Consider the following 12,663-nt stretch of genomic DNA (forward strand, 5'->3'; position numbering starts at 1 on the left):
AACTATTATAAGTTACTTTTCTGGGTTGTAATTATTTGTGTAAATGAATTATTTCCTTTGTAAAAGTTCTTGAGGTTGCAAATTGATTTTCTTTTTAATCTTAAAAATTAGTATTTGCCATTTTTTGCCACAGGCACCTAAACATCTTAGTGAATTAACCATTTTTTAAAAACGATCAGTCAAGCAATAACAAAACTAAAACCAACCTAACCACCCCAGGAGCTTGCTCATGGACTGAGCCACTGAGCAGGAAGGAGAAGTTGGCGGTCCTTTATCCTCTGTGACTGAGGTGATCTCTTTCCTTTGTGTTCCATTCTGCTCGCTTCTTCCCCTTCACCAAGGACATTGTTTTGTTTCCCATCCCTGAGGAGGGTAGAGGTTCCTAATCTTTGGCATCACACCCAATCTGGAATCCTTCAGCAGTTCCTCTTGCAATATTCACATTAAGAAGGCATCGAAAAGCCAGATGGCTGTTTGCCAGAGATACTGTGTTGGGGACTCTTAAATCCTAGTTCCCCAGGAGAATGCGAGCTCTCACCTCTGACAGCCTGTATCCATAGGGAGTGTCATGGAACTGTCCCACGGTACTGCCGGAGTCTCTGGTGCCCTTTGTTTCAAAGCACCAACCTACTCTTTTGATTCATTCAGGTCTTTTAAAAATGAGGTATACATATTTAAAATTCTAATCTCACCACCACCCACACATAATTAATTATATCAGTTCTTTGTAAATACAGATCCTGCTTTTTCTTCTCATTTCTTAATTATGAGCCTTTGTTCATCACTTCTTCCCAAAAATACCCTTTCTTAATGTTTTTCCACCCCCAAAGCATGAGTTACAACCCATTAATTGGATATGAAATCAGTCTGGTAGCTAATGACCAACAGTTTTTGAAAAATGGAATAAAGCCATCCTGGCTAACACAGTGAAACCTCGTCTCTACTAAAAATACAAAAAAATTAGACGGGCGTGGTGGCGGGGGCCTGTACTCCCAGCTACTCGGGAGGCTGAGGCAGGAGAATGGCATGAACCTGGGAGGCGGAGCTTGCAGTGAGCCGAGATCATGCCACTGCACTCCAGCCTGGGTGACAGAGCAAGACACCATCTCAAAAAAAAAAAAAGAGATAAAATAGAAAATAGAGCACACATAGTAAGAATGGGTATTTTATGAAACGCTGCTTTCATTTTTCTGTGCATTTACATAAGTGTATTTCTGCTGTGGGTCATGTTCAGAAACATTTAAAAACCTCTTTCTTATCAGACTTTACATTTTGTCAAATGTAGGAAGAAGTTCATCCCCACGTCCAAGGCTTACATAGTTTAAGAGATAGAGTACTATAGATCATTTTAGAGATCTGGCTTCGAGTCCCAGCATCTCAGCTCACTGCATATAGAAACCTGTCATGTAGTTTTTTTTCTGGCGGGGAGGGGGTCTTAGTTCCCACACCCAATAAATAAGTGCATGCTATTTTTTATTCCAGTGGAAAGTAAAAAGACTACTTAATGAAATACAGTGGTCCCTCCATATCCATGGGGGTTTGGTTCCAAGACCTTCTGAGGATACCAAAATCCAAGGTTGCTCAAGGCCCTTAAATGGTGTCGATTTGTCTATAACCAACAAACATCTTCCCATATACTTTAAATACTCTCTAGATTACTTATCATAGCTAATGCAATGTAAATGCTATGTAAATAGTTGTTATTCTGTATTTTTAAAATTGGGTTTTTTAATTGTTATTTTTATTGGTTTCTGGGGTTTTTTGGTCTGAGTATTTTCCATTCATGGTTGGTTGAATCCACAGATACAGAACCCACAGATATAGGGGCCAACTGTAATATAAATGAAAGCACTTGCAATTCTCAGAGACAAGGAACGATTTTTTCACAGGTGATCTTCAATATCTCTTTATGCTTGTTTTGTCAGGAGAGCTTTTGCAGGAACAGGCATTTAGAAAGCCTTTGCCGGATTCCCCCCATGTACAGCTTCCTCACTTCAGGTAATTGAGTAGTGTCCTGTCTTGTTGACAGAGTGAATGCCTTTGGATTTCTTGCTCAATCAACTCATTGTTTGTCCACAGGTGCTGGCTTATTCTCAGACTCTGTATATTGGGAGAGAAACCGTTAACCTCCCCCAGAAATGTTTGTAGTCATACCTATGTGATTTGTATATTTTCTCTATTTTTTGGTCTCATTTGTACTTAGACAAAGAGGCAGCTGAACGTCTTTCAAAAACAGTAGATGAAGCATGTCTGTTACTAGCAGAATATAACGGGCGCCTGGCAGCAGAACTGGAGGACCGTCGCCAGCTGGCTCGGATGTTGGTGGAGTATACCCAGAATCAGAAAGATGTTTTGTCGGAGAAGGAGAAAAAACTAGAGGTGAGTGCATTGAAGGCAGACCCAGACTGCCCACGTTTCCCTTCCTGTAGCCCACATTAGGAGGTTTTTATTATGCTTTAATTAACAACATTTTTATCGTTTAAAAATTCATGATGTGAATTCTGAACATCCATCAGATACTGTAATTATTTGAGCCCAGTTAAAAATTGAAGTCATGTTCTTATATGTCCAGGACAGAACAAACTGGATTGTAGGAAACAAACAGTGAACTCTTAATCACAGCCTTAGGATCTTAATATTGCTTTCGTTTGAACTCATGTTTTTAAAAAAATTACGAATTGAGGTACAAAAAGGATAGCAAATCAGTGAAAACCAAAGAGTATGTTTGGTAGTATTTGGGAAGTGCTGAAAAATGTTTCTTTCAAGTCATTTGGAGGTTTATTTCTTTTTTTTTCGAGACGCAGTCTCGCTCCGTCGCCCAGGCTGGAGTGCAGCGGTGCGATCTCGGCTCACTGCAAGCTCTGCCTCCCAGGTTCACGCCATTCTCCTGCCTCAGCCTCCCAAGTAGCTGGAACTACAGGCGTCCACCACCACGCCTGGCTAATTTTTTGTATTTTTAGTACAGACGGAGTTTCACCATGTTAGCCAGGATAGTCTTGATCTCCTGACCTCATGATCCGCCCACCTCAGCCTCCCAAAGTGCTGGGATTACAGGCGTGAGCCACCGCGCCCAGCCATTTGGAGGTTTATTTCTGACTTTATCCATGCTGCGGCCAAGAAGTTGTCTGCCTCCAAGATCTATCTGTAATTAGCTCTTAAATGTCACAGTAGTATTTATATAGCACAGTTCTCAAACTGTAGAAGACCTCATTTCTACCCTGGGTTGAGGACATTAGTCCGAGTGACCTTGGGGAGGGAGTTCAGAAACATTTCCTCACCATACACTTGTTTGGCTTCGTAATTAAGTACATGGTAGTTTACCCTCAGTACTTGGTCCCGTGGGATAACAGAGCCAGCAGTGTGGATGTTTGGGAACTTTGCTGCCCCGGGCTGCTGCACTTCCTTTTCAGGAATGTCTGCTCTTCTTTTTTTAAGAGATAGGGAAAAGAGTTGCAGCCAGTGGTTTTGTGAAGGAGGACACTTCTGAGTTAGAGAGCCAGTCATGTTGTATTTCAAGAAATACTTCTTAAATCCCACTCAGAGTAGACAAGGGACAAGGAGAGCCATGTCACCTCCATGCTCAGGAAACGTGCTCTGGCACAGAAGGAGGGAACATTGAGCTAGCTCTGAGGCTGAGATCATTGTATTTGCCTTTCAGCATGGTCACCTGACTTGAGGGGAAATGAGTGGCAGGCACTTTTTACCGTATCCTTACCTGCAGTGATTCTGGGAACTGTGTTGCGTAGTGGTAGCAGGAACTTCACATTCGTAGCTTGCTTGAATGTGGAAGATGGGAAAGGGCTGTAAAAATCCTACAGCTTAGATTTAGACATCGGCACTGACCAGAGATCCTAAAGGGAGTTTTACAGGCAGTACCAGACGGTCATTTATCTGAAATGCTCATCTTTCACTGAGGAAGCGTTTTCAGCACTGTGCCCCGGGACTAATAAGAGAGTGTAATTAATGATTCTGGTTGTAAGTCACCATGCCATCTGTTGAACTGCCCCTTGGTGACACATTAAGGGCTTTCTCTGATCTGTCAGACATTGATTATCATGAGCAGCTGTTGTTGGGTAGAACGTGGCAAGCAACCATAGAGGACAGAGTCTTTGAGGAGATTGGGTTGGTAGAGCTGGTTAACTCTTTGTTCTGTTTTCCCTCCCCACAGTTGCACTCTGCTCTGTGTATTGTTGGGGAATCATTCTGGTTTTTGTAGAACTAGTGGTTTGCTGGACGCCACGAGAGGCCATTAAGGTGGAGAAACAGATTAGAGCTTTGGATGCGTTCTGTAACTTTCCAGTCTGCATTGCTCTGCCCGGTTCATTCAGTGGAATGGGGCTGGCATTCCATTGCTGAAGAAGCGGAACAGAAAGGCCCCACCACGGGAACCAACGTACAGAGTCTGAACTGAAGGTTCTTATCTCAAACCATGTCTCCGAGGCACATGAGCAGAACCATTTATTGTAAAAAATAGAGCCGATTTGCTGCATTAAAGAAAGCAAATGACTAGATACAATATAAGGTTCTTTTCTGAGATGGAGTCTCGCTCTGTCACTCAGGTTGGAGTGCAGTGACGTGATCTCAGCTCACTGCAGCCTCCACCTCCCAGGCTCAACCAATCCCCCGTCTCAGCCTCCTGAGTAGCTGGGATTATAGATTATAGGCATGTACTACCACGCCTGGCTAATTTTTTTTGTTTTTAGCAGAGACAGAGTTTCACCATATTGGCCAGGCTGGTCTTGAACTCCTGATGTCAAGTGATCTGGCCGCTTCACAATATAAGATTTGAGAGATGGTTTTAGTTCTTTTCTTTATCCACGCTTGCTAAAAGTTTAGGCAGTCTGCTCTCCTGAACCTAAGATTTTTCTCTCACATTCTGTAATAGACTGGTCCTGTCCCATCACATCCCCATGGTGGTGGCCCAACTTGATAAATGTATGCCCCTTGAAAGATGCGTGAATACTGTGAATTCCTTCAGATTGTCCAAAAGTCTCTCTGTGTGATGGGGCAGTACATAAAGTTTACCCACTTTTTTAACATTCATTTTTGTAACACAGCCAGTCCGTTTTAAAACTTCCAAATCAGAATGCTAATTAAATATTTTATTTTTTAATCCTTTCATTGCCTTCAGCATATACATAGATGAAATTCTCAGAACTCTTTGGAGAAGTAGTTATTTGCTTGCGAGTCTGTTTTCATCCCAAAGCTCTAATATACTTAGGTTTTTTGTGCTTTCCTTTTTAACTTTGTATCTTGCTGTATGTAATAAGCATCTTTTTCTCTTTCACTTGGGAATTTTATGTCGGTGGCTCCTGCATGTCAGGATAGGGCGTGTGATGATTCAGAGCCTAGGATGTAGGAGAGGGAATTACGGCTCAAAGTAGGAGATTGTGTTTCTTCCCTCAAGGAAATCATATTCTGGTATAAAAAACACAAGTGAACATAAAACCAAACCACTTGATCGTACATAATGTAGATTAAGGAGGCATTTGGCGGTTCTGATTGTGGTTTAAGGTAAGTCCAAACTTCCTGTCAGGCAATAAAACCTTTTTGTAAAAGGAACTAGCAGTTGAAGAAGAGAAGCGTGTTTATAAATGGGGAGCAGTTAGACTGGACCAGACAGGTATCTGAAGAAAGACAAAGGCAGATGTGGGAAGGAGGTGCTGCAGACCACCAGTGGGAGATTAAGGTCTGTGCTCTTTAAGAAGCTACGTATTCATTCAGGGAGTCAGCAAAGCCTGTGCCAGCCAGATGTACAAAGATGGGTATGATGCACTTCTCCCCTCAAAGGGCTTATGCTCTAGTCAGGGGGAAATAGCAGCAAACAAGGGGTTAAGGTAGAATTCAAGAAAGGTTGTCAGTAAGGAAAATATTCTCACTTGTGTCTACCTTGAAATAGACCAAGAAAAAAATGAAGATGCTAATAATAATTTGATCAGATGCTTATTAAAAATGTGAGAGTTATCAAATCATGGACAGTTTCTGAAACTGTAATGCCTTCAGCAGGTCTCCCAAAGTTTGCTAGACTGTATACTCTTTGAGTGCTCTCACAGTGCCAGGAACATATTTGTTCCTCAATAAATACTTGTTCTGTGACTGAAATCCATCACTTGATGTAATCTTTTTCTATAGAGAAAAGGGTTTTTTTTAAGATTGCATTAAAAGTGGCTTAACAAATCTGATTTAATGATTGGTTGTAAAGAATATGTTAGTACGGAAAGGTAACCATTTTTAGAAGTTTCTGTAGGTTTTCTCCTTTGTACTACTTTTCTTTTTTCCTTTAAGTAGAATTATGCTTTATTCTGAGATAATCATCTTTTTTTGTTCGTTTGTTTGTTTTTGACTTTTGCTTCAGGGTGTCATGATTGACTTTGGCCTATGATGTTGGCCCTTAAACACCAGGCAAGGGTGGAAGGAATGCTGCTGAAAATCTATGGGTAATGTTTTTGTCATGAACATGAGAAAACCTAGAAATGGAGAAGGCACGTGGAAGGAAGCACAAATGGCAGCCCAAAGAGGAGGTTAGAGAATGCGGAGGGTATAGAAGAAAGCCCATTCAGAAAGGCAAAGGCCAAAGATACCAGAAAAGCCTTCCAGCTTCACTTCCAGAGCAAAGAGAAGCTTTGTTTGTGGTTGACAGAGGTGACTGCATTACTCCCAGTTGTCTGCTCAAAGCTCATAAGACATAGCGTGAGTGGGTTGGATAGGGTTCCTGTCTTGTCAGCGTGAATAAAGCATGATACAGACATGTTCTGTTAGCATGATCAGTGCATGTGGAAGAGTGTGTGTGTGTGAGAAAGAAACCTATTTGTACAAGTATTAAGGAAAGAAAAAAGGTCAGGAACCTGCAGTTTTACCGTCTTAACTGTGATTTTTTTTTTGAGACAGACTCTTGCTCTGTTGCCCAGGGCTAGAGTGCAGTAGAGCAATCTGAGTTCACTGCCTCCTGGGTTCAAGCGATTCTCGTGCCTCAGCCTCCCGAGTAGCTGGGACTACAGGCGCATGCCACCACACCCAGCTAATTTTTGTATTTTTAATAGAGATGGGGTTTTGCCATGTTGGGCAGGCTGGTCTCGAACTCCTGATCTCAGGTGATCCACCTGCCTTGGCCTCCCAAAGTGTTGGAATTGCAGGCATGCGCCTCCATGCCTGGCCTTAACTGTGAATTTTATTCAGATCATGGTGTCTGACTGTCAGTGATCTAGAACTGAAAGGAGATAGTCCTGTGTTGACCCACATGCCACATGGTGCACACACACAAAGATGATATGCCACACAGGGAAGAGCTCTTGAGAAATTTGTTCCAAGCTGCAGATTTATTGTTTTAGTTGAGGTGAAATTCATATAACATAAATTAACCATGCACTTCAAAGTGCACACATTTTGGTGGCATTTAGTACGTTCACAGTATTGTATCAAGTTCCAAAACATAATTGTGTCTGGCTTCTTTCACTTAGCATGATGTTTTTAAGATTCATCCCATGTTGTAGCATATATCAGTACTTCATCTCTTTTATGGTAGAACACTAATCTGTTATATGGATGTGACACAGTTTATAACCTGTCTATGGACATTTGAGTTGTTTCCACCTTTTGGCTCTTACGAATAGTGTTGCTATAAACTGTCATGTGGAGGTTTTTGTGTGGCCATATCTTTTCATTTCTCTTGGTTATGTATAAATCTAGGAGTGGAATTGCTGGGTCATATGGTAATTCTATGTTTAACATTTTGAGGAACCATCAGACTGCTTTCCACAGCAGCTACATCATTTTACATCCCCACTAGCAATGTGCATGAGTTCCAGTTTCTCCACATCCTCATCAACATTTGTTATTGTCTCTTTATTTTCGACAACCTTCATGTGCAGGTTTATCTCATTGTGATTTTGATTTGCATTTTGCTAATTACTAACGATACTGATCATCTTTCAGTATGCTTGTCGGCTGTTTATGTATCTTTGGAGAAATGTGTGTTCAATTCCTTTGCCCATTTTCAAATTGGGTTATTTGCTTTTTTTGAGTTGTAAAAGTTCTTTATATATTGTGGATAATATACCTTTATCACATAAATGATTTGCAACTATTTTCTCCTATAAGTTGTCTTTTCACTTTCTAGGTAATATCCTTTGATGTGCAAAAGTTTTTTATTTTTATGAGTTCCAATTCATTTATTTTTGTTGTTGTTGCTCATGCTTTTGGTGTCACATGTAATAATCTGTTGCCAATCCCAGGTCATGACAATTTTTTTCTGTGTTTTCTTCTAGGAGTTTTATAATTTTATGTCTTAAATTTACGTTCTTAATCTGTTTTGAGTTAGTTTTTGTATGTGGTATGATGTAGGGGGGGACCAACTTCATTCTTTTGCCTGTAGATATCCATTTGTCCCAGCACCATTTGTTGAAGAGACTACTCTTTTCCTCCACCTGAATGCCCAGCACCCTTGTCAAAAATCAATTGGCCACAGATGTATTGGTTTATTTCTGGATTCTCAATTCTATTCCATTAATGTATATGTCTATCCTATGCTCATACCACACTATCTCCATCACTGTAGTTTTGTAGTAAGTTTTAAAATCAGTAAGTATGAGTCCTCAGAGTTCTTTTTCAGTATTGTTTTGACTATTTAGGATCGCTTGCAATTCCCTATGAATTTAACAATCACCTTTTCCATTTCTGCAAAAAAGGTAAATGAAGTTTTACTAGGGAATGCATTGAGTCTGCGGGTCACTGTGGGGAGTATTGCCATTTTAGCAATCTTAAGTGTTTCAGCTCATGAACAGAGGATGTCTTCACATTTATTTAAGTCTTCAATTTCTGCTGCAGAATTTTAAAAAGCACTCTAGGAGAGTGTCATTTACTGATGCATTTGATATTATAAAGGCCCTGTCTAGGTTTTGGGACCACAGATGGAAGGCAGTGGTATCACCTTTCAATAATGTTAACCCCCACCTCTAGAAGATATGAGTATTTTGTGTATGGACTCAACAGAGTCAGCAGGGCACAGTCACAACAGCAGCTTTACAAAGTAAAGTGACACATAGAGGCCTGGATATCTAAGTAAAGTGATTAGCAGGATTATTGAGCTGGACAGAACCTTAGAGATCATATAATCAGACTTCTGAATTGGTGAAGAAACCTAGAGAGAGAGGTAGCTGCAGACCAGCATAGAGTCCAAGGCAGACATCTGGTAACTTCATCAGATTTGTACTTTTGTTTTGATTTCAGAATTTTGATTCTGCAACATCAACAGCAGGAAGACATCTTACACAGAATAGTAGCCAAAGTTTAATCATTTAAACAATTCCCAAGAATCTTGTTGTAGAGAAATGACATTTTATGTGGGGTCATAAAATGATTGCATGAAAGCATTCTAAGTGTGAAAGAACCTACTCTGCCACCAAGGTTCTAAGTACCTGCCTCGCTGTACCCATGCTCATGCTCTTGCTCTGATAGGAGGGGAGAAATTGGCTCATGAGCTTAAAGCTGCTGGTGTTTCTCCTCGCTTGGCACCTCCCCCTTGGCTGTAATGACTACTCAGGAGTAGAGCCTCTGACTTCAGGCAACACAGCTGGGAAGGGGGAAATGGTTCAGAATCCAACATTGCCTTATGACTCTTCATATTTCTGTTTGATTGTGGTTATAACAACTTGAGAAATTCTTTGGCTACAGTTGAAGGGGTGCTAAACCAAAATGATGGCAGATTGTTGTTTTTGGCAGCACCTCCCTGCAGGGTGCAGATGGTTAGAAGCTTTTGTTTCAATATTAGGCCAGGCAGTAGGGGGAGATAGAGAGCTCCTTTTTTGTCAACTTTGGAGTAAATTCGTCTTTCCTATGATGATCAAAGCCAGTATCTCAGTGTCCTATTATGGTAAGGACAGATGGGAGCCAGTGATCTAATTGTCATTTTAGGTAAGAGCCCTTGGGTTTATGTGAACACTTCAGGGTCACAGAGGAAGCCAGTGAGGACCAGTACCTGGATCTTCTGACTCCTAACTACAGTGATCATCCACTGTGTTCTCCTGGGAGCTGAGAGGCCCTGCCTAGTGCTGGTCCCCTCCTCTCAGTCCTCTAAACTCACTGCCCTTCTGTAGTATTCAGGTCTGTCCTCCCTAGGCTGGCAGCTCTGTCAGCACCCAGGTTGTTAGAATAGTTGTTGAAACAGGTCATTCTGTTGCCAAGTAATTACGGGGCCTTGCACTCAGTCCCTTCCCACGAAGCAGGCCGTAGTGTGCTCACTGCTCTCCCTTGCCTTTCCATCCCCTACTTTGATGTGGGAGTTTTCTTTCTTTTTACTTTTCTTTTCTTTTCTTTTTTTCCGCCAGTTTCCCTCCAATATGTGAGGAGTTTTATTGAGTTGATGTGTGGGCTTCTGTGAGTGATTTGGAGTTCCTTGGATTTCTTTTATTCATTTTAGTCTACTGACCCTACTGCTTAGGCCCAGTTTACAGCTGGAGCTTTTATCTGTTGGGTGTGTGTGTGTTTCTTTATTACAATGTGAAACCTATGATACTTATTTTTCACTCCAGGAAAATAATGCCACATTATAATGTACTTCACATACTTAGTGACTTAAGAACATGATTTGCCAACATTTGAGACTTTGAGACTTTACATTGAAAAAGTGACACGGTTTTAAGGCTTTCCCAGCAAGAATTCATGCCTTTAGCCATAGTACCATTTTCATATTTGTAGCCCAACTTCTGTGGGCAGTGTAACCCCTGCTTGATGGAACAGTGCCACTGAGTTTCAGCTGGTATATGTAGCACTAATTTTTCATATTTATGGAATGCATATAATATGAAGTTAAAACAGCACCTGGGCCTCTTATTACTCCTGCCTGCCAGAACATTCACTCTGATTCAACTAGTACTCAGGGTTTTTGTTTTTGTTTTTGTTTTCTTTTTTTGATTGTAAAAGTAATACATCAGAGGAAACTTAGCAAATAAGTATAAAGAATAAAATTAGTCTCATTACCCAGAGATAACTATTTTTAATTTTTGCGTATTTCCTTTTCCTCTTAGTTTAAAATTAAACTGAATGATAACTTGCAGATAATTTTCTGTCATGCTTTTTTCTTAACATGATTATTTTTCCTTGTAAATAAAAACTTTATAAACATTGTAAATGATTGCTTGAATACCTGTGGTTGGATAGTCAGTGATTATTTGTATTGAGCACTTGTATGTTTCTGTCTCTGTCTCTTAGCTTTAGGCTAAGTTTCAGTATTTGGATTATTTTCTTCCTGTAGATTTCTAGAAGTGGTTCTGTGTATATGTGCAGATGTCTGCTTGTCTTTTAAGTATACTGAAGGTCATATACATTTCACGGTCTCTGCCACCAGAATGCGTTCCTGCTGTAGGAGTTCTTGTCTTTTCCAAAGCATCTTAACCAGTCTAGGACTTCATTGAGCTTATTTTGTATAAACCTCTATACAAGTTAAGGATTAGTCTTTTGTTTTATGAAGGAGTAAACACAGAATAGTTTAATTAGACTAATGGAGCTCTCTTCTGGCTTTTAAATGATCTTGTTTACATTTGAGACAGCTGTGTGAAAATAGCACATACTTCTACTATAACATTGACTTGAGTGAGCATAATTTTGAGAGCAAGGTTCAGATTGCAGAAATTTGAGCTGCCTATTTGACCTAGTGGGTGCAAGTTATTTTGAGCAAGGTTCTATTTTAGTCTTTATGAATGTTCCTACTACTGTTAAGGTGGGCCTTCTACTCCCACTTAAAATTGGGATTCTGAAGAAAGTTAAAATTGGATTGTGGCATACTTTGCAATCTTGGAAGTTAATCTCTGACTTTGTTTTTCTGTCTCTAAAATGTTAGACTTGAAATAGATCAGAAAGAGTCATTTTCTGAGATCAGGGCAAAGTATTCTGGTTATAATCAGGAGTCAAGTGAAACCTTTGCAGATGAAAGCCATGAACCCCAAAGATATGGCATGCTTTATGTGAAGAGGATGGTACTAGCCAGCTGTCATGATGGCTGTGCAAGCCTCCTTATTTGTTTTTTTCCTTATTGAGGTCCTTTATCTTTAAACATCTGTAGGAAGAAGTATGATTAGCTCTCTTTGCCTAATTCTGCCAGTAGCTACTTTGAGAATTTCAAGCACAATAACTTCGCAAACTTCAACTCAACAAAAATTTACCAGCAGCCTTTCTGAGAATTATTGGGGTTTGGACAGTAATTATGAATGGACAAATCCCACTTTTACTCATGATGTCCTTTTCCCAGTCCTTTCCTTTTGCTCACAGTGTGTCTGTTCTGTGGGGCATAGACTCAGTAGGAATTGTTCCCTTTAAGATACCATTTACCCCAATTGTGGTGCAGTGATGATGATCTGCTTCGCATATTCCAGGTTCTTTTTGGCTTTTTCCATTGAAGCCAGTGGTCCTCCCAGCGTTTTATCTTTGATGTGGCTTTTCATTGATAAAGTAACAATTTACCTTCCTGGGACAACAGATTCCAACACCTTAACTAATCTGAAGTTGTTAGCTTCCGCCTTCCCTCGTCACATGGGACCTTTAGGGCCAATTTATTTTCCTGCCCACATGAGAAGTCTCCAGTAAACTAGCTGAAGGTCCTCAGCATGTAGCATGCTTTGTCTCTCCAGTGTTTAAAAGAAATCATCACATTCACATGAGCATACCCTCTGC

The 12,663-nt window shown here is 40.5% G+C and overlaps 1 protein-coding gene across 7 annotated transcripts in view; it reads left to right on the plus strand.

Moving 5' to 3' along the window:
- RPRD1B (regulation of nuclear pre-mRNA domain containing 1B) overlaps window positions 1–12,663 on the plus strand; it is a 58,855-nt gene that overhangs the window by 30,330 nt on the left and 15,862 nt on the right. For 5 of the 7 annotated variants that reach the window (XR_010154015.1, XR_010154016.1, XR_001712007.4 and 2 more), the window contains exon 6: window positions 2,204–2,379. Coding sequence is in view for 4 of the 7 variants with exons in the window: in NM_001242592.3 (NP_001229521.1) it covers window positions 2,204–2,379 (176 nt within the window). In the remaining 3 variants the exon portion in view is untranslated. Of the gene's footprint in view, window positions 1–2,203; window positions 2,380–4,168; window positions 4,285–6,355; window positions 6,643–12,663 lie in introns of those variants that run through there. The other 2 variants (XM_054674279.1, XM_009437151.5) reach the window with 2 other exon arrangements.

Source organism: Pan troglodytes, chromosome 21 (assembly GCF_028858775.2).
Source record: "Pan troglodytes isolate AG18354 chromosome 21, NHGRI_mPanTro3-v2.0_pri, whole genome shotgun sequence".
Classification (NCBI taxonomy): domain Eukaryota; kingdom Metazoa; phylum Chordata; class Mammalia; order Primates; family Hominidae; genus Pan; species Pan troglodytes.